At 41.9% G+C, this 20,161-nt stretch overlaps 1 protein-coding gene and 1 long non-coding RNA gene across 5 annotated transcripts in view; one reads left to right on the plus strand and one right to left on the minus strand.

The window, feature by feature from the left end:
• Positions 1-13,932: 13,932 nt before the first annotated feature.
• Positions 13,933-19,053, minus strand: LOC118308957. Its single transcript, XR_004793371.2, has 2 exons — positions 18,915-19,053; positions 13,933-15,872 (listed from the first exon to the last, which is right to left on the minus strand). It is a non-coding gene; the product is annotated as an uncharacterized LOC118308957 (long non-coding RNA).
• The window catches only part of slc12a5a (solute carrier family 12 member 5a), a 126,870-nt gene continuing 125,368 nt past the window's right edge, over positions 18,660-20,161 (plus strand). For 2 of the 4 annotated variants that reach the window (XM_035630457.2, XM_035630459.2), the window contains exon 1: positions 18,687-19,103. In XM_035630457.2, coding sequence (XP_035486350.1) covers positions 18,950-19,103 — 154 coding nt within the window. In that variant the 5' untranslated portion in view covers positions 18,687-18,949. Of the gene's footprint in view, positions 19,104-20,161 lie in introns of all 4 variants that reach the window. The other 2 variants (XM_035630458.2, XM_035630460.2) reach the window with 2 other exon arrangements.

Raw genomic sequence — 20,161 nt, forward strand, 5'->3', positions numbered from 1 at the left:
GTTGCCTCTACTCAAATTACATTATAATCCATAACAAAAATACCACATTTTTGTGTACACACACATTTGCGCATTTATTGTCTGGCTATAAGTATCAGAAGTCGGCAGTTGGCCTGCAATACACGGAGGACACAATGAAACAGAATCAATTTGACAAAGACAAATGATGTGGTCCTACCAATCAGAAACGACGTGTGTGTCTGTTGTTCTTGAGGAGATCGATCCGAGTGATATATTTTGTCTTTTAATGTGGAGGACTTGTTCCATAAAAGTGTTTCATCAGACCCTTACAGGTAAATGTCCATGCATTTCAAACTTCATCAAACTTTGATTATCGGGCGTTTGGTAACGGTTCATGCAGTCCAAAGAGCGTTACAGTTGACTCACAAGCCAATAATAAAACAGAACAAATGTGTACTGTAATAAGTTGGGAACAACCTGAAACTAAAGCAATTGAAAAAAAGATTTTTTGGAAAAAGGCAAACAGGAACACACAAACACATTTTTTGGATTCAAAAGATAATGACAAATAAAATATACGAGGGAATGAAACATTTTAAAACATAAACACAATAAAACAAGTTTTGAAAAAAGACAATAAATAATGCCTGTAAAACATTGATATTGAAAGCCCGGCCAAGGACGTTTTATGTTTGCATTTACTATAAAGACTGTTCCAAAAACTCAGAACATAAAAACTGAAAGCGGTTTCAATTAAAGCTTTTGTCCTGCACACACTAAAACAATTGTGCCAGAGGACTGAGCGGTCGTACTTGTTCATCCATTACGAGCATGTCTGCTGGTGCAAGACCACGGAGACACGTCTAAAACAAAGTAAAACAATAAAAATCAATATTGAGAACGACACCGAGCCTCTGTCAATATAGAATAACGGCACTCGGGCAGCAGCTCTCTGAATCAACTGTAACTGATTTAGAACCGTTCATGTGTTTCCAATTTATAAAAGAACATCCCTGAAAATTAGAAGGCTTGAGCCCAAAGATTTTCTGACTTTTAAAACCACATCTAGAGCCACCGAAGAAATTATACAACTGTGTTCATCAGCTGAATAGTACTTTCAATAAACTGATGTAAAAGTAAAATTGGTTCAGGGGTTATTGCACCATCCCTCTACTCCGGTCCGGGATCTTTGGTGCACGGCATTTCAAATATCTCCCCCTTCATTTCATGTTATCACTCATGTCAAAATCTCATTTAAATTAGTGTTCAATAAATTTGAAATTGGTGCATTTCAATACTTATTATGAAAATCTGAAAGGTAAGAAGTCAATTATACAAAATAAATAAAAAATTGCTTTGTTTTTCACCAATACTTTGATTAAACTGACACTACACGTATAGAGCTACTCATTATAGAGCGCAAACAATTTGCCAATTAATCTGTCAGTTGACCAACAGAAAGTTAATCAGCAACTTTTTTGATAGTCTCACTTTCTTTGAGCAAAATGCCCCAAATTTCTGTCTGTCCCAGTGTCATAAATGTGAGAATTTGCCATATTTGTCATATATGACAAACCGTATAAGGGACTTGGACAAAAAAAGGTTGTGTAGGATCTGCAAAATGAAAAATGGTAAATTTCATTTCATGTAAAAGATGTAGCTTTGTCAAGAAAATGATAAGTTGCAGCCTACATCATTACAAAGAAGCCCAGGTGAAAATGATGTGACACTTAAGTACGCTACTAACAAAACTTTTTTTTTAAAACAATGGAAATATGAATAATTAATATTGCGAAAGATGGCATTTATCCAGAGCCAGTTACAGCCAGTAATATTTTTTTCTGCATTGGTGTGACACGGGTATTTCCATAACTTGAGGAGAAAATGTCCACACTTTTAATGTTATTCCTGTTATTACCCGAATAGCAAAAAAAGTGCACGCAGAGCAGGTTGTTGAGCAAGGCTTTATCCCAGGACTTCAACCTCGCAGTGTCCTGGTCTGGTCCGGTATATTGGACACGAGGCAACACTGGCAGTGTCACTGACAGCTGGCACTGCGCAGCGCGCAAGTCGTAGAGAAAACATGTTTTCTCGTCAGGTTGTCTGTGGGCAAATACAGTACTACGCAATACCCTCCTCTATGGCCCCATGTAGTGACTGAAGGCCGAATTGTAATACATGTGAACGCGGACATGTGTTTGTTCGATTTCTTCATCAAAGGTCCGAAGCCATTCTCTGTCACACCACTTTTTTGTAATTCCATATAAAATATGAGCTGTGGTACGAGCATTATCATTGTTACCGCTATACAATTCATGGAGGAATTACATTTTTGCCAGAAGTTACAAACAAGGAATTTTCAAAAGTGAAGTGTGTCCCCCCCCCCCCCCCCCCCCCCCCCCCCACCGTCTTTTGTTGTGTCTGTCTTTGATCGGATTTTCTGAAGTAGTTCGTTGAGTTTGAAGGAACATAACCAACAAAATAGAATTCACAGAATAAAGAAATACCTTCATAGCAAACCAGAAATATCATCATCCATTTCTTGGCTCTTTATAGTATTTAACAAACAGCAACAACAAAAAATGCCTTCACCCTATACTTGTACCCCTAGAACATTATCACGTTATTGTGCTAAACTAACTGTTTTCCAACAGATTCTTCCTTTTTAGATTCATATCTCTAGCGTCAAGATACACTGTCATCTTCGCTGCCGGCTGGATGATTCGTTTAAAGTGAAGCTGAGGAATCCTGATTCTTGTCCCGCTGGACTCTCAGCTCTCAGGTCGCATCATCTCCTCATCTCATTCCGATATCTCTTTGATCACAGTCCGACTCAATCTTCTCTGTTTCTTACACTCAAATCAGCGAAAGCTTTGTAGCCGGTACATCAGCCGATGGAGAGATAAGTGATGAACTGAGATGGGGGGGGCAGCTCACCCTTTCGGGCAGCATTGGAGTCATCAGCACACAGGGCAGGCAAACCTGATGACTCAAACTCACTCGCATTCAAATTGACTGACAGGTCAGTGAGTTCGGCGATCGGGTTCTGGGTGGAGGACTACTCCGCACGGGCACACGCGAAGGACAAACACGGCCATGCGTGCACACAAAGATGCACATTCATTTGTGAGAGCACAGGCACACATTCATGTGTCGCCGCTCGAGACCACCGTGCTCGTGCGTGGAGGCCCTCAGAGGAGGAGATTAGTCGGGATCCTTGGTAGAGATGGAAATGCTTCGTACAGTCACCTCAGCCTGAGTGGTCGCATAACGGCACTGACCTGGAATGTGAGGTGCCCCCTTCCGCGAAGCCCACCCTTACTCTAAGAATGAAAATATTTACAACGGAGCAGGAGTGAAGTAATGCATCCTCCACCCTCTGCCCTACATCACATGAACTCAGGCTCTCACTGAACTATTCCTAAACTGTGTTGACAGTGTAGGCAAAAGACTCTCCCCCCCCCCTCTCTCGCCTTTTTAACAACTTGAACTGTCACTCCGCCTTTCACCTCACAGTTTCTCACATGCGTCCCGATTCGTTGCACTTTCTGTTTGGCCACGATTGAGCATTAAAATTCTTGATATCAGGCCAATGTTCATATCACCAAACATAAAAGATTTGTGACGCTGACAAACAAGAGTTGTAATTTTTGTTTCCATGGCTCTCACAATAGCCCATAGATTGCTGCCTCTGGCCGGTAAGTAGGTCGTTCCTATTGATAGAGATGATGCGGAAGAGCTGGAACTGTAAGGAAGGGAGATTTCTGTGAACTCCCTGACCTCCTCCTATACACTGGGGCTGCTGTTGCCTCCTGGCTGCGTTCAACAGTGTGTAGGGGAAGGCCTGCTCAGTATCTGGGTCAGGATTCCCTGGATAGAGGAGGACCCACCCTTCTCCTCTCTGACGGCAACAAGCCGGAGGACTAGAGAGCACCGGGGGCACGCTTGCTCTTGAAACGTCGGGAGGCAACAGTAGGCATCAGCTCAAAATATACAATATACTTACAGCAAGCTGAAAAACTATATATCTGTAGTTGTGTTATTTTAGTGTTGTATCATTGATTTGAAGAGATTTGAGAGTTGAACAACTATTGGTTGGCCATCGACATTTATGTTCCCCCGAAGATGAATTGTAAGAGGCCATCTTTGATGATCCCCCAGCTTTTTATCTATATATTTTTAATTGAAACGCCTGCATTGAAAGTAATGTTATTCCCATCAATCTTCAGCGGTGTGCAATGCTAAATAGAATAGTATCGATTGTATTTTCAGAGGGTTAGCGGGTCATGAACACTTACCCCCTTACTACAGAGCTGCAGCACCTTAAAGGAACAAAGACTATCTGACCAAAGGTAGAAGGCAGGTCGATCTGTTGTGCACATAAATGCACAGATTTACTGTAACTGTGCGCTGCCCTACGTTCTGCATAGATGGAGCCAATAGGTTCGCAGGTATGATCGTCTGTAGAATGTAAAGGCCTGTTGGTGAAGGAGTGCAACAAGTAGCGGTAGTGTTTGACAAGGGACAATGGTTACTACGAAGCACGTCATGTCGTTTTTAGTTCATATTGTCATTATGACATTTAGAAAAGTCCAATCTTGAGTTCGCGAGAGAGCGTGTAATGCCACCGCTTTTTGAACCTGTCATTTGTTTTAAGTAAGCAAGTGTGCTCCGCATGCTATAATGATACATCTCACTGATGAAAAATAAATCTTACACTGTGATCACCATGCCGGTGTTATGTCACCATTGCTGCCTTGGCCCCAATCAATCTCGTTGATTGCATCGTCGCGGTACACTTTGACCTCTCCAATGACCTGCACCTCAGAGGTAAATTTGTCAAAGTTTTGACCCACAGATACAGTATTACCCCGTGGCCCCATCAACTCATCGCCCTGCCTCTGTTATCTATTATAAACAGAAGCTCCGGGTGGATGTCATCATGCACCCATGTCCTGTCAGCCTGCCTGGTGGTGGGCATTCAAAGGAGGCAGTACGCAACAGCAAAATTCACACACAAGTTTGGGGCCCCAGGGTCGTACGCACCTCAGATTGCCTTGTGTGAGCTTCATGGTGGTTGGTAAATAAAAAAGCAGATCCTCCCGCTGGCCCTGAAGAATATTGAGCAGGAAAATGAAGCATTTGTTCTGTAGCTAACTCTAAATATGAACCAGTTAAGTTTCAAATGACCAATGCTACTACTATTATAATGAGTCCAGATGAATTTGTATGCTGCACAAGTTTAGTATACCAGAGGTTCCCAAAGTTGTTTGTCTTATGGTCCTCTTTGAAGATTGAGGGTTTGGTATCAAGTGTTCATCCAAGCTGAGTGTTAACTTGATAAGTTAAATCACCTTGATGCAATTCTATCTTGATAAATAATCATTGCTAGGGATACAAAGTCTGAAAGTGAGTGTCCGTAGCCATACTAGCAGCTCTGTGAGGCTGTACAGTGGCACCACTGCTTTCAACAGTATTTCATACTGAACCACAAACGTCAACCTTGTGTTGGTGCTAGAGTATAACTCAGGGGATCGCCAAAGTCTATAGGGATCTATCCTCTGGGAACCATAAATATCTGTACAAAGTTTGGTGAACAAGGACCTGAAAAGTTAGTTTGGAGCCTTGTTTAGAAGCACAAAGCGCCAGTCGAGATCCGATACCTTGATGTATAGTAGACACCCTTGGATCATGGCTCATATCTGTGAATTCATGTTTGCCACCACCAACCCGAGTCTATATTGAAGGGCAATACTGTGTATCGACTTTAGGGATGTAAACTGAGTGTTGTCTGGCACACAGCCCATCTACATTGTTAATTCTTGTGATGTTGGCTCAATGGGAAACATGAGATGAATGATTGGGGTCAGGTTGATGTTGAGGGGGGGGGGGGGTACAAATCAACAGGGAGACAGACTTTCTGACACATCCACAAACGGACACATCCAGCGCTGCTTTTGGGAACAACAACCATCTTCTCACCGTCACTATGGCCTTCGGTTCTTGCTCTTGATTTATAGTGTGTGTTAAGTGATGAAACGGTGTCAAGGATAAGATCATAACAACACCCCCCCCCCCCCCCCCCCCCCCCCCCGCCCCCTCGCTTTTTTGTGTGTGTTTCCTTCTGAAGGATGGACTGTTTTGCACTTGTGTATCATCTGTTACGAGGATAACCAGAGCAACGGCTTACTGAGAAGAGCCCCTCCACAAACTTCCAGGAAAAGTTGTGCCTTCAGTTCTGCATGACATGTTTCTTCCCATTCATAAAGACAGAGTGAAAAAATAGAGGAGCCTCACACGAGGGGGCTTTTTGGGGACAGGCAAAGAGATGTGAACACACCCTGCCGCTCACCGGTTGAAAAACATTCCTGAGCGTACAGTAACAATATCGGGTTTCATTGGGAAAGGAACTTCATTGCTCACTGACGTAGTAAACGCAAGGAGAGGAACTTGAAAATTGAGATACAAGACCATCAAAACAAGCATGTTGAGGCAGTGCAGTAACTCAAACTTGACTCTTCCACTAACATCCAGGGGCTCTGAGCGGAAAAGTGTGTGTGAGGGAGGTTTTGCAGGCACAACAAGTTATTACAACTACTTCTACTCCTGTGGAAGTGAGTTGTGCAAGGCGGTGTTTTGAAGGCTCTGTGTGCCGATCTACCGTAGTCGTTAGGGCAAAGGAAAGAGGGGAATGAGAGAGAGAGAGTGAAAAAAACCCAACGTGTGGCAATGTGGAGACATACCTGTCGTCAGCAGAAGGTGTTTACTTGCAGTTCTGCGTATTCAGCTCGGCAAAATCACGAAAGAACGGCAATCCTTTTTGTCGTTTTTTGCACTTGAACTTTGATGGAGCTGTCAAGGGTTGTTAGGGTTGGTTCAATGGTCGGATGCAAACAGCAACACTGGACGGTGGAGTGAAAGTCGGCCATCGTATAGATTAAATTTCGGCATTGAACATTTTATTCAGTCTCTTCAGGCAAAATGTACATTTTGTTGAGCCCAGTTGTTCGTATGGAATGTGCAGCAGCAATCTTGTAACAAATGAAATCTTGAGTAAAAATCTAAACTCCACTGTCACCTCTGTGCCGTCGGCCAATCACGCCCTGAAGTGGATGTGAATGCTGCATCCACTTCAGGGGCATGAGTTAAAGAAATGGTCGGACGCGGAGTCTCCATTAACTAAACGTTGGAAAGGTGCGGGCGAGCTGGTTTTCCAAGCCATCCGACCAACCACCTGACGAGATGGAGAATAAAGTCAGTTTTACCTTCACAGTCATTCACAACATGAAAAATTAAAAGAATCTTGAGTTTAACTGTAGCCATCAACAGCGGGAGTGTTAGTTACGTATGAATTTCCACATGTGGAATGGAACAAGGGATGCCAATATTGGTTGGTTGGTTGGTCCACCACTTCGGTGAGGACTGAAATATCTGGTACAGGTTTCTTTGAATTATCAATGGTCCCCAGAGAAGGAATCCTAATGGCTTAATCCTACACTAAATGTACTTATTGAGAAATATCTCAATATTTAACGGACTTGACAAACAGTCATGTCCCCCCCTCAGGATGACTTGAAGGTTTTTAACTCTTGTGTTCCCCTGACTTTTCATAATCAAGTCAAAAGTTTATTTCAAATAATTGCTTAACTAACGATATTCCCGTCAGCGGCAACTGAAGCAACTGTTGGCATTCTAACAAGAAAAATAAGATGGTAAACATTATGCCTGTTTAACATTAGCATGTTAGGATTGTCATTGTGAGCGTACACTGTTAGTTTACTGGTAATTTGTTTTAAATAGTTCCGTTATCTCTGTGTATCACCTTTTGTTATTTTTATTTGTTGGTATTATTGTTTCTTTACATGTTTTTGAGGGTGTCTTTTGTGTGCGTATGACTGACCGTGTACTGTACTTCTTGCTCGAAAGGTGTTTTGCAAATACAATTAATTCACAAAATGTGAGCCGTAGGAGTCTTTTTTCATATGCTACACACAGTGTACAGGCATGCTTGGAAATGAACTTTGAAGAACCATACATTCGTGTTTTAACACGTGCTTGACGTCATGCAGTACGTGATCATTCTGCACCCTTACCATTTTTTGTTATCTCTTGTTTTCCCGTCATCTTCCCACTTGTTTATGAAGTCTGATGCGGCTTCAACCATCTCATCATTTACGCTGGTTGTCACAACATGTGTTTGACGTTGTCCATGCTGTGTGTTGATGTCGCAGAGCAACGGCGCCCCCGGGCTCATCCAGTCTGATCAAAAGAGGGTTTTAAAATGCTTGTTTAGTACATTTGGGCAGGACTAACCCGGTTGTTTTGGAAAGTACGGCAGTATACTGAGCTGTGTTTTTTCTTTTTTTCTTATATTCGTGTGCGGTGTGTGTGAGCCTGTGAATGCACGAGGTAGCGAGGGCACGGAGACTCTGCTGTGTTATGAGCTGTGCAATTGAGATGAGATGTTCGCTGCGAAGGGAGCCAGCCTGTCGAGTTCACAGGGGTCCTTGTGTACCCTGCGCTGAACTCTTGCAACCTCTGTGTGTGCGTGTGTGCGTGCGTGCGTGCGTGTGTGTGTGTGTGTGTGTGGGGGGGGTGAAAGGGGTGAAAGGGGTGGTGGTGGTAAGTAAATGAGTGAATGAGCTAAAAAACATGCACTGGTCGACCTTGCCTCTGCCAACGAGGTGGAGAGTGGTGCCCCCTCCCCTCCCCGACACACACACACACACACACACACACACACACACATACGCACACTTTGCCCATGTTTGCCTCAACACTCACTTGTGTGGATGTGACGGTGATAACATGCAGAACCTCCCGAAAACATATGTCTGAGCTGCGGCGTTTCCTGTAGATGTCCATGCTGAAGTTACAAGCGGCAGCGGTTTATCTGTCTGTTACATGGGCGAACAGCAAATATATAAAACACATAAAAGAATGTCTCTATTTTTGATATATTTCTATGATTCTTCATATTACAGGGAAATAAAAGCCTGTCCCACACACTCCCACCCTCCCCATATGCAGCAAACGATATTTGCAGTCACATTAACCCAATAAACAAAGCAGCACTTTCTGGATACAACCTCCAAACTGTACTAAATGATATGATGAAAACAATTGTGAGATGACAATACAGTGTGTTGATGAAATGCTGGGATAGGTTTCCTGCAAGCACATTTCCTGACAGAGAAAAACTCTACAAGAACAGGGCCACCTGTCAAGGGTAATATTCCACAACCGTGGAGCAAATTTCTGACAGATTTGAAATAAATAAAAGGACCTAGATCCATATGATACAGAATGAACTTTTTTTTCTCTCTCTCACTCTTTTTCGTGCCCCTGTGGGTCTGGAATTTTCCATGCTGATTGGAAGGTGCCACACACTTGAGAAGTATTTTCGGTCCTAAGAAAAAGTTTCTAAAAAAGTTTTTACTTATCGACTGCTTAGTTTGATGAGCTGAACTGACTATAAACCATTGGCACTGGTAACTTGATGAACGTGGGCCGGTACGACTTGTTTGTCTGAACTCTTGCCTGACTGTGATTTTTTTTTTTAATCACTTCTAAAAAACACGCAGGAGGCCGCAGTGGTTGCAATTTGCTCTCGTTGACTTGTTTTTGTTCAAATGTTGATGTATGAACTACATGTGTACAGTGCGTGCGGTTAAAGGCTCACGTCGGACGACTTGTCGGGGGCCAGCGGGGCAGCAGAGTGACTGACCTCTGCACAGATGTTATTACACCAATGAGGCCGCCCATCTGATCGTTAACCCCTCGCTGCGTAATCACACCAACATGTGTGTGTGTGTGTGTGTGTGTGTGTGTGTGTGTAGTCTCCTCTGCGTCTCTCTCCATCTCTCTCGCTCTTTCCTAACTCTGTTGTTGCTACTGTATTTCATTTGACGGTATCGATTTCTGCCTGGGCCACCTCCTCAAGGTCTCCAACCGGAGGACTCTGATCTGCCGTAAACTTGTTGTGATCTTTTTTTCTTCTTCCTTCTTTTTTTAATTAATTTTTTTTACCACTTGCAGAAAGTCGGAAAACACGCTGTCAGTGGGAGGGAGGCGGCGTCGCGTGTCTCTGTGGGTTAGCTTTCTGTAATCGGAAGAGCACTCGGAGCAGTTTAACTGCCGGTAAAAGTTTCTTATAAAAGTTGTGAGGTGTAGTTAATCTTAATAATGCATTAGTGACAGTTTATCGGGTGGTAAATATTATTTCACCGTAGCGGAAGTCATTTTCTCCAAAAGAGCACTGTTAAACGTTATACGGCTCTGTTCAGCATTAAGTTAAGCCGCTATGAGGCCTGATTTAATTGCTGTCATTTGTGTTGAGTTACAGTGTGGAGCTGCACAAAACCTGTAAGTGTGTCCCAGAGTGAAAAGTTCATTTTTTGTTGCCATGTAGGATTACCAGAAATGAAAACCAGGAGTTCAGGAAGAAAGGAGATTACAGAGAAAAGTTTTAATTGACAAAAACGAACCTTCTTTCCACAGTCTTTTGATTGTATCGCATGGTCTTCATCAGTCCACTCATTTGTCATTGGAAAAGTAAATGATCAAACTTTTAACCTTTCGTGCAAGAGTCGAGCTAAAGGCACTTAAATGTCTAAAGGTCCACAACAACTGAGCAATTTTCAACAACAGTATTTATCGCTCCTGTTCAAAAGCATTCAGATCGTTTGCAACCGCACTTCAAACCTCGGCTCACATACGTCCTGTTTAGTCCAACGATGTTCAAGATATCTCAAGAACGTGATTCATTTTCATAACACATTTGTAAACAAATGCTAAAGATATGTGCTCCAGTTTAAGCTCTGTCTTTACGGGTTGCTGTGTCAATTTTGGATCAGATCGATGAACTCGAAAAAGGCCAAGGGGTCTGAACGCTTCATGAAGCAGCCATGTCAATCCTCAATATAAAAATAATACTTGAATATACAGTACATCCTACATGAAATATATTTGCTAGTATTTTTTTCAGCTGTTTCATCGTTTTTGCTTTAACTAAAATAACTCCTATCAACTGATTAGTATTTACCATGAAAAAGTTTTGGCATCACGATTACCTCATGATATCTAAATAGTATTTTATTCATCTATCTATTTCACAGTATATCATCGTCTGTTATTGCTTCAGGTCAAACTTTGCTGGACTGGTCCTTTTTGAATTGACATCCTCTATCGCCTTATCAAGCCTATTGGCTCAGAGGGTCAAGGCTGTCAGAAAAACATTTTGTTCATGTCGCCCGTTTACGGTAACAAAATAAATTTAAAAAAAACACCCCACAAATGGTAAACTTGGAGCGGGGAGGTCTCTGTGCGTGTCCAGCGGCCTGTTTATTTGTTTGACCCAAGCTGCGTTCTCCGTTAACTGCCCGCAGAGGAAGTCGGGGTCCTGCGGTCTGCTGCCTCCTGGGGGGCACAGAGGAGATGCCCGTCTGTTTATCGTTAAAGGGTCGATCTGTCAACATGACCCGATCAAACACACTATTACACATTTTGGTGGTGTTGTGTTCATACCTGTATCAGTGTGTGTGTGTGTGTGTGTGTGTGTGTGTGTGTACTTGGGCATTTGTCCCCTCTTTTTGTGCAACTGGAGGATGTTTGCCAGGGTGACTAGTAAGTAAGTAATCCAGAGTTGTGAAACCGAACTCTCTGTTCCTTTCGTTGGACGCATGTGTGCGCAGATGTTTGTCGGTTGGGTAAGATAATGCATCAGCGTCATTGCAACGATCAAAACAGCAAATTGATACATACAGTGCTGCTTTTGCTGAGAAAAACTCGCCTCAGTGCTTGACCCTCTCAGTTTTGTGTTGCTCTCCTAATGAACAAGGCAGCCTGGAAACCACGGTGGTTTTCTTGTGCGGTCGCGGCCTCTGCTTTACTTGACCTCAGACGTTCAAGAACCTCCGGTCATGCCTGGTCTGCTTACTTTGCCTTGAAGATGAGACGAGGGGCGGGCTCTCACCCTGGCCATAAGTACTGTGCACAAGTTCAGGCCATTTTTAGATGTCTCTCTATTATCATCCATATCATGGATCCAAGTATAGCCCCAAACATGCAGCCAGAGTCATACAGAACGTTCTTCATTGAAAAACAAAACAACAAAACAAGGGGTCCTCTCGCAGATGGCGTGGGCCCTACAGAGCCCCGATCCAGGGCCGGCCTGAAATCATTCTGCCGAAATCCCCAGAGTGACTTTTTCTTCAAGATTCAGGGAACAATCAACCTCAAATTGTAAAAGTTTACTGCGCTGCAATAAAATTAATTGACAAGTAAAGCGCCCTCACGTTACTTTAAGTGCCTAAAAAGTTTCCCGTATATATGCTCAGTCCCACATTCAAATCCTAATATCGCCCCCCCCCCCCTTTTTCTGTCTCTTTCTGTACTGTCGGAGTCCAATAAATATAAAAAGGCATGCGAGTTGGATTGTAAGGGAGTCCAGAACCAAGGCCACACACACACACACACACACACACACACACACACACACACACACACACACACAAACAACAAAAGGTAACAGGGGAATTTATGAGCCTATACTGACACCATCTGAATAAATCTTCACCTGTCTCTCTTCCATATTAGATCTTCTTATTGCACCACTTTCTGAACGTGTAGAGGGTTTGCGGACGCCTGTAAAAAATAAAAAATCTGCCAAACCCGTCCGACACAACCCCTGGAAGTTAATCAAGCTAAATTAAGCCCTCTTTTTTGGGGGTCTGTATAATCATGTGGTCACAATGCGGCCAATTGAGCAATTTCACCTCTTTGCAGAACTATCTCATCTACCTTGGACCTGCGTGTAGTTATCTTTGCTTCGTGAATCTTGAAAGCTCCCTTCCTTCCTTCCTTCCTTCCTTGCTTCCTTATAAATCTCTTACAAAAGAAACACTTGTTTTCATCTTCAGTATAACAGAGATCACTTCTCAATTCGCATGTCCTCGAGTTCAGTTCTTCAACCATTCCAGCTTTGAATGTGGCTCGTAACCCTGACCCTCCTCTTGCAAAACTCTGACAACCGAGATGTGTGTGCTTATTCTAAGCATTACAAATAAATGTCATCAGCATATGCACTAATAAAATATTACTTACACGCTTTTGTTGAAAATTAGCTTGATGTCTCTTGCTGTATTAGACAAGCTTGATTTGGTTTACAATTAAACATTTTAAATATTAAATGTTGATGATTTAAATTACTAATGCAAAACGAATAGCATTTATCTTTCACAGTGTATCAGGTCGCAACATTGATGGTTGAATCCAGAGGAAGTGGATTTATTGTTGTAATGGACTTCATCATTTTACATGTTTCTGCTGCTCACTAGGCTCCTAACATCCTTGCATCTTCTTCTGTGATCCACTTTTGGGTTTGCTCCTCATCCCTGTGTCTTCCTCACGAGGAATTGAAGAGCTGTCTTGACTGTCAAATGAATACTGTAAACTTTGTTCTTATAAAATTCAACATCAACAATGTGCTTAGTCATGATGACAAGTTGTACATATCTGTAAAAGTACAGCGTGTAAACGTGCAGTGTGTTGACTCTCAAGGCCTTTAACAATACAGACCATGGCATGTTTGTCCCCCGAGCCGCTTCAACAACTGACACAGATTCAGTGTTGCCATCTGGTTTGGCTTTTTCACAAGTGTTGAACTCAAAGCCTTTTACGGACAGATAGAGAGCACACAAACACACTGCCAAGTGTTATAACACAGGCAGGAGTAACTTTACCTTTGGCTTCTCAGTCGCACTCTTTACTTTGGAGTGCTGCCAAGTGTCATTCACCTGAAATGTGTGTGGAGATGAACTCAAAACAAGTGTCATGTGTTGATTTTGTGGGTACAGGGTTGTTCAGAGAGATGTAGATGAGACGCACCGACAGAAGGAATCAGCAAACCCTTTAATGGGGTGAAGATTGCTGCCTGTGTGGAAAGAAAGTGGACAAAATAGTAAAAAAAAAGAAATTCAACCATTTCTTTATTGAATGAGCACAGATCAGCATAGAATAGAAAGGCACATATGGGTAAACATAGTAAGGATATGCAATAATAATATAAGACAATTGTAGTAATTACTAGTAATAATAGAAATTATATTACATTCATTACCATATCACAGTAATTATTCTATCAAACTTATATCATATACAGGTAGCCTTACACCTTTGAATATATATAAATATATATACGCATGTTTAAAGATACAAAAGCACCGTGTGGAGTTTGTGGGTGCGCTCAAAATTTGGGGAGTAACGGAATACATGGAACGGCGTTCAGATTACAGATGCTTTTTTTTAAAAATTGGGATTACTAGCAGGGTAACAATTTTAAACGAATTTAAAATGAGATTTTTGTGTTATCATATTTAAGAAATCAGTGTTTTTACTGTTGCAGAACTATGCACTACATGTTGTTAGGGCTGAGCAGATTGGGGACCAAAGAGCAGAATTATGAGCAGTTCAGCAAGTTTTTAATGAAAATCCAGGAGAAAGGGGATGTGGATCTGTGAATGAGTTGTCGAGAAGACATTTTCCAGAGATTTGCTGTTTGTATATGAAAAACGCAGCAGGAGAGTGTCGAAGTCAGACACATTCACATCAGCAGGAAAGTTTCTGGGACATTCTTCTTCAATTTTACAAGTGGGGCTGGCAGGAAGAGTTCTGGAAAACAGGAGGTTGTGAGCAACATTTGCATTCTCACATCCAGAAAAGTTCTGGAAAATGTCCGGACTTCAGTGCATGTCTGAAAGATGCTCATTGGGATGCTGGCTACTTTAACTAACTGGCTAGTTGACATGAATTCCATTCATCCAATGTCAGACACACAAACTTTCAAATGAAGGTGAAATCCTTTCCTAAAACTAAAGGGAGCCAGACTTTCTCTGTTGCTGCTCCCAAGTTTGGGAATAATCTCTCCCCACTATTGAAGATTCAGATCATTGCACTACTTATTCTCTTCATCTGTACTTTTTTGCCTTCCCTTTGCTACATAAAGCACTTTACTCAACCCCTTGTTTTTAAATGTGCGTTACAATAAAGCGTGACTTAACTTGACTTCTAATTCCCTGATGAAATGAAGTACCCTCATATATCAGATTATACCTTTGTGGAAGCTGGTAACATTTGCATACAATGATCAACTTTGGCTGAAAAACAGCTGCCTGCTTTGCCAGAAACGAAAAAGGAATGAGAGTGAACCAACACAAGTACAGTTGTAGCCACGCAGAGAAACAATGAATTTGAACAATAGAGTCTTGTAGAGTCAAGGGGGAGCGGCACATTCAGTTGGTTCATCACATTGAGTTACCCCCTCTCACATTACCATTTGACATATTGTTGTTCTAAAAATATTGATCATTATTTATTCCAATCTGTCATAAAACATTCCTGAATAAATAAGCAACAATCAAAGTTACAGAACATATTTTGGTATTATTGATTAAGAGAGTTACATACTCTGCAAATATATGTGATATTTTTAAATCCTGATGGTGCACAGATGTACGTGACATCAGCCTTTTCTCATGAGCTGATGACACTTCAGACGCGTGAAAAGAGAAATGTGAAAACAACAAAACTGTCAAACGCTGTGTTCGTGTAGGATGCCATTACTAACAGTGAAAGGCTGATTGAGAAACAATACGTTTACTGGGCCTTTAAAGTGAAAACAACAACATTAAATCCCCATTGGGAATTACAGATAAAACATTTATTACAAGCCTTATTGGATTCATTCAGAGCTTTTTCCACCTGGTAGTAAATAAGGTAATATACTGTGGCATAGTTATGTTGTTTCAATGGAGCCAGCGGCCCTCTGTCCTGCTGAGTGAGTTGTTGACTGGCCTTCTGCTGGGGCATGTGGGTCACTTGTTTTCTCCAAAAAAATCCCTTCTGGAAGTGTTCTGCGAAGGTTACAAAAACAACATCTTGCTGAGTAGAGGAAGTGGTGGGAAAAGGAATTCTGATCATTTAGTTATGGTAAAAGTTGTAATGCCACTTTTTACAATTTTTTAATAATAGACTTCTTAATTTCAAGTCATGTAAAACAATACAATATATTTAGTAAAATTAACCATATAAACCAATGTTTTTTATAATAAGTATCTGAAAAGTAACTTTTTATAACTGGATTATTTAGTATCATTATAATATTTTGTATGTACAACCGACAGCTCATCATATGTGCTCAACTTTGATCATTATCCATCTCTGTAACTTAAAGTTTGACAAACAGGATTATCATGATGAGACACTTTCTCATCATGATGACAAAACCATAAGTTTGACAAACGGGATTATCATGATGAGACACTTTCTCATCATGATGACAAAACCATAAATCTCTCAGTTGGCCCAATACAATTTAATAATGTTTATGTACTGCTGTTTCCACCTGATCTATTTGTATTCTATGTGTGTTTATTTGTGATATTTAAGACTCCTCTAAAACTTTGGTTGGGTGCCTGTGCATGGTAGAAGAAATATTCAGATTCGCTATTACAGTAAATGCAGCAATACAACAAAGTAAAAATAAGCAAATGCATCTCCAGTCATTTTGCTATTAGTTAAGGTGAAAGAGGTCCAGTTGTGTCTGTGACTTTTGATAACACCCCTTGGAAATTGCATGTAAACTGAGAGGGTCCAGACCTGTTTGCAAATACAAATTGGTCTGGGCCTTCTGGCGATGTCAGGCTAATGTTGGTCACAAACTATTGTAGTCACATGTTTGTTTTTAAATCAGAAACATTCAGTACTGCAACCTCTGCCCCATATCCAAGGAACCTAATTGAGATCATTGTTCATCATGTGGAACCTCAGGCCGTGGAACTGAGTTCCTCAAAAGGTTCCTGTTGCTTCAGGAAACAGAGGCAGATTTGCTATTCATTCACCTGAAGTGTACAGTATGTTCTCTGGGAGGAAACACATGGATCAACTGGAAAATTCCCCATACAAATGGGAGTAACATTACAATCTCAAAAAAACTCACAGACACTAATATTTCCCGTCAATATCTCTTTAAGTGAAGTTATTATTGGGCTTTAATTTAAAAAAGAAATTAAAGGGGGATATCATAAATGTGTATTTTAGTCTGATCAAATTTTTGTCAGTGGATTTAAAAACTGGCTCCTCCTAGTGGTCAAATCAGAAATGACATCAAGGCAAACTGAGATGAAACTGACATAAAAGTACCAGCACTTCACTGTGTTGCTACTTTTACTTCTGTTACTATTACTTGTGAGTATCTGAATACAAGTGAAATTCTCACACTGTTAATGTGGAGTATTAATTTGATAGATTTTTTTCAAATCTGTGGCAAAGAGTCCCGAGTCTGTATGTTCTAGGTTCCACTCAAATTTATAATATGATGAACAAATATGGCACCTGAATAAAGGAGACAAAACCAAAACAGACCACACCAATTTTGAACAGGATTGTTGATTACAAAAAGCCCAACAATTTATGGTATCCGAATAATACAAAAGATACAGGCAAATCACATGCATGCGTTTATATAAAGTACAACTACAACAAGCCTATTAAAGTTACCACACAACAAAAACAACATTATGAGCCCCTGCACACAAAATTGTCTTTTTCTATTACTTGAGTACAGTACATTACTTGAGTTATTGTTGCTTTTGCTTTTCAATCTTAACAATACAGTGATATGTACCTGTGTATTCCAGATATTTTACCTCATAATCTCATGATCATGTTCTGTAAATCTGTGAATACAATGCTGTTGAAACTCACATTGAAGGTGTTTCAGTGTAATATAGGTAAATGGTGCCCTCTACTGTTTATCATTAGCAACAATCTGTAGAGCCTGTATTTAGCAGAAATAAGTCTTGTATAATGTTTGCATTTGAACATTTAATCGGATTGTACACCACTTTTGAATTTTTTTGGTATTAAGCAGGCTGCAAACAGACGGCAAGAAATAATCTGCTCCGATTCTGAGTCAACAATATTAAATTATTTCTCTGACATATCTCTTCTACTGTAGAGCTGCAACAGTTAATCCATTAATCTATTAGTAATCGATTACTAAATTAATCGCCAACTATTTTGATAATCAGTCAGCTGTTATGAAAAATAAGTCAAAATTCTCTGATTTCAGCTTCTTAAATGTGAATATGTTCCTTGCTCCTTTATGACAGTAAACTGAATATTTTGGTGTGTGGACAAAACTAAACGTCATTTTGAGGATTAGGGAAACGCCATCGACATTTTTCACCATTTTATGACCAAACAACCAAAATCGATTAGAAATTGATAAAGGAAATCGATCGAGAGAATAATCAACAGATTAATCGATCATGAAAAGACTCGTTAGTTGCAGCCCTAACACACACAATGTTTGAATGGTTGTCTGTCTCAGTAAGTTGACTGTAAGTTGAATACTTCATAAACTTCATAGAACTGATAAACTGCGGCCGGTTCAGGCAGGGCTTCATCTTACTCTGCGGTTGCCTAGCGACGCCAACTCAGCACATGGCACGGTGAGAGGGATGCTTTGGTTTTAGAACGCTGCAATTAGAAACACGCGTAGAATAACGCCGGGTTAAAACAGTCAGTGGATGTGTGACACTAAAAACGTCTCCCGTGATTTACAAAGTGTGTTCTCAGTTATTGTTTTTGTGTTTCAGGTTTTTTTTTTTTATACGGCGCCACAGAGTGTGGCCGATCGGCGTTAGGACCCAGGCGGCGCGGCGGCGGCGGCGGCCAGCAGACACCGGTTGATGAGACGGTCCAGTCTGCGTGACACACATCTGACAAGGCGACGACGAGCGGCGGTTCGCCCGGGACGCAGCAGTCAGAGGTGAAGTCAGCAGGCGGACGACTTTTTTGGGGGGGGTGGTACGGGACCGTTGTACCGACAGAGAAGCCGGAGCAGTTGTCATCCCCCCGTGTGTGTGTGTGTGTGTGTGTGTCAACGTCACCTCGCGGTCGCCGCTTGTCTCACCGGGCGACAGCCATGAGCCAGAGGTTCACCGTCTCCAAGAGCGACGGCGAGCGGCGCCCCTCCGACATCCAGGGGGAGGTGAACCAGCTGTTCGAGGGCGACGAGCCCGCGTCCGGCGGCGGGGCGGAGGGGGACGACGCAGCCGAGGTGGTGGTGGTGCTGAAAGGTAACGACACGCGCGCGCGCGCGCGGCGCGCGCGCCGGCTTCATTCATCCTCAACGCGCTGTTTGTTAGCTGCAAGCTAGCATGCTAGCGGTCCTGATGCTTGACAGTGTGTGTGTGTGTGTGTGTGTGTGTGTGTGTGTGTGTGTGTGGACAGATGTGTGTGTGTGTGTGCCTTGAATTCGTAATGTGCGCACAGTGCACAGGAACAAAGCCCGTTTTTTTTTTGTTTTTTTTGCACACGTTACAGGTGTGTTGCGCGAAATATTGGGAAGTTGCACATCTGTAGTCCACGTCTACCTTGGTCTTGTTGTTCTTTGTTTTTCACACCTGTCGATGGCGGTGTACGACCTCAGACATGTTGCACGCTTTCCAATGTCTGAAGGGCATCGTTTTATTTTCCTTATATTTCCTGTGTCACTGTCAGACAGTAGGTGCTCATCTCCAGCTCCCAGTGTGTGAAACCCTAATGTATACGTGTCCTGATTCTTTATGCTTACATATCCCAGTAGTAATCCTCCTCTATGCTGCAGGCTTTGTCATAGCACTTGAAACCTCAGCATGTGAGCGGGGACACTACCTGCTTCCCCGGTGTTTAACCAGGAGATGTCAATGTCAAGTGCTCTCCAGTCTTGTGGCTTTCCTTAGATATATATATATATATATATATACATATATATATATATATATATGTACACGGACACTAGCAGTAGATGGTGCAAGATGACGGCTTGCAAAGTGTGTTATGTGGCTCTTTAGTGACTCCCGTGTGTGCGTGTTACAGTCTATCAAAACACAGGAAAATCACAGTGTCCATCCTAAAAGAAGGGTTTTGGGTCAGGTTCAACCGTGAAGTTGTGTCAATTCCCTCTAGGAGTCCCAGCCGAACCAGTGCCAAAGTGGTCCGATCGTGAGTTTGCAGACGCCCCCTGCGCACAAAACAAAGGATGAATGAAGCTGAGGCACAAAAAATGGAGATCTGAACTGAGCTGTGGATTCGGAGAAGCATTACCTCCCGAGGCAGCATTAGGAACAGTGCAATCCTTCAGGAAATGAAGATT

The sequence above is a fragment of the Scophthalmus maximus genome, chromosome 6, assembly GCF_022379125.1.
Source record: "Scophthalmus maximus strain ysfricsl-2021 chromosome 6, ASM2237912v1, whole genome shotgun sequence".
Taxonomy (NCBI): Eukaryota; Metazoa; Chordata; class Actinopteri; order Pleuronectiformes; family Scophthalmidae; genus Scophthalmus; species Scophthalmus maximus.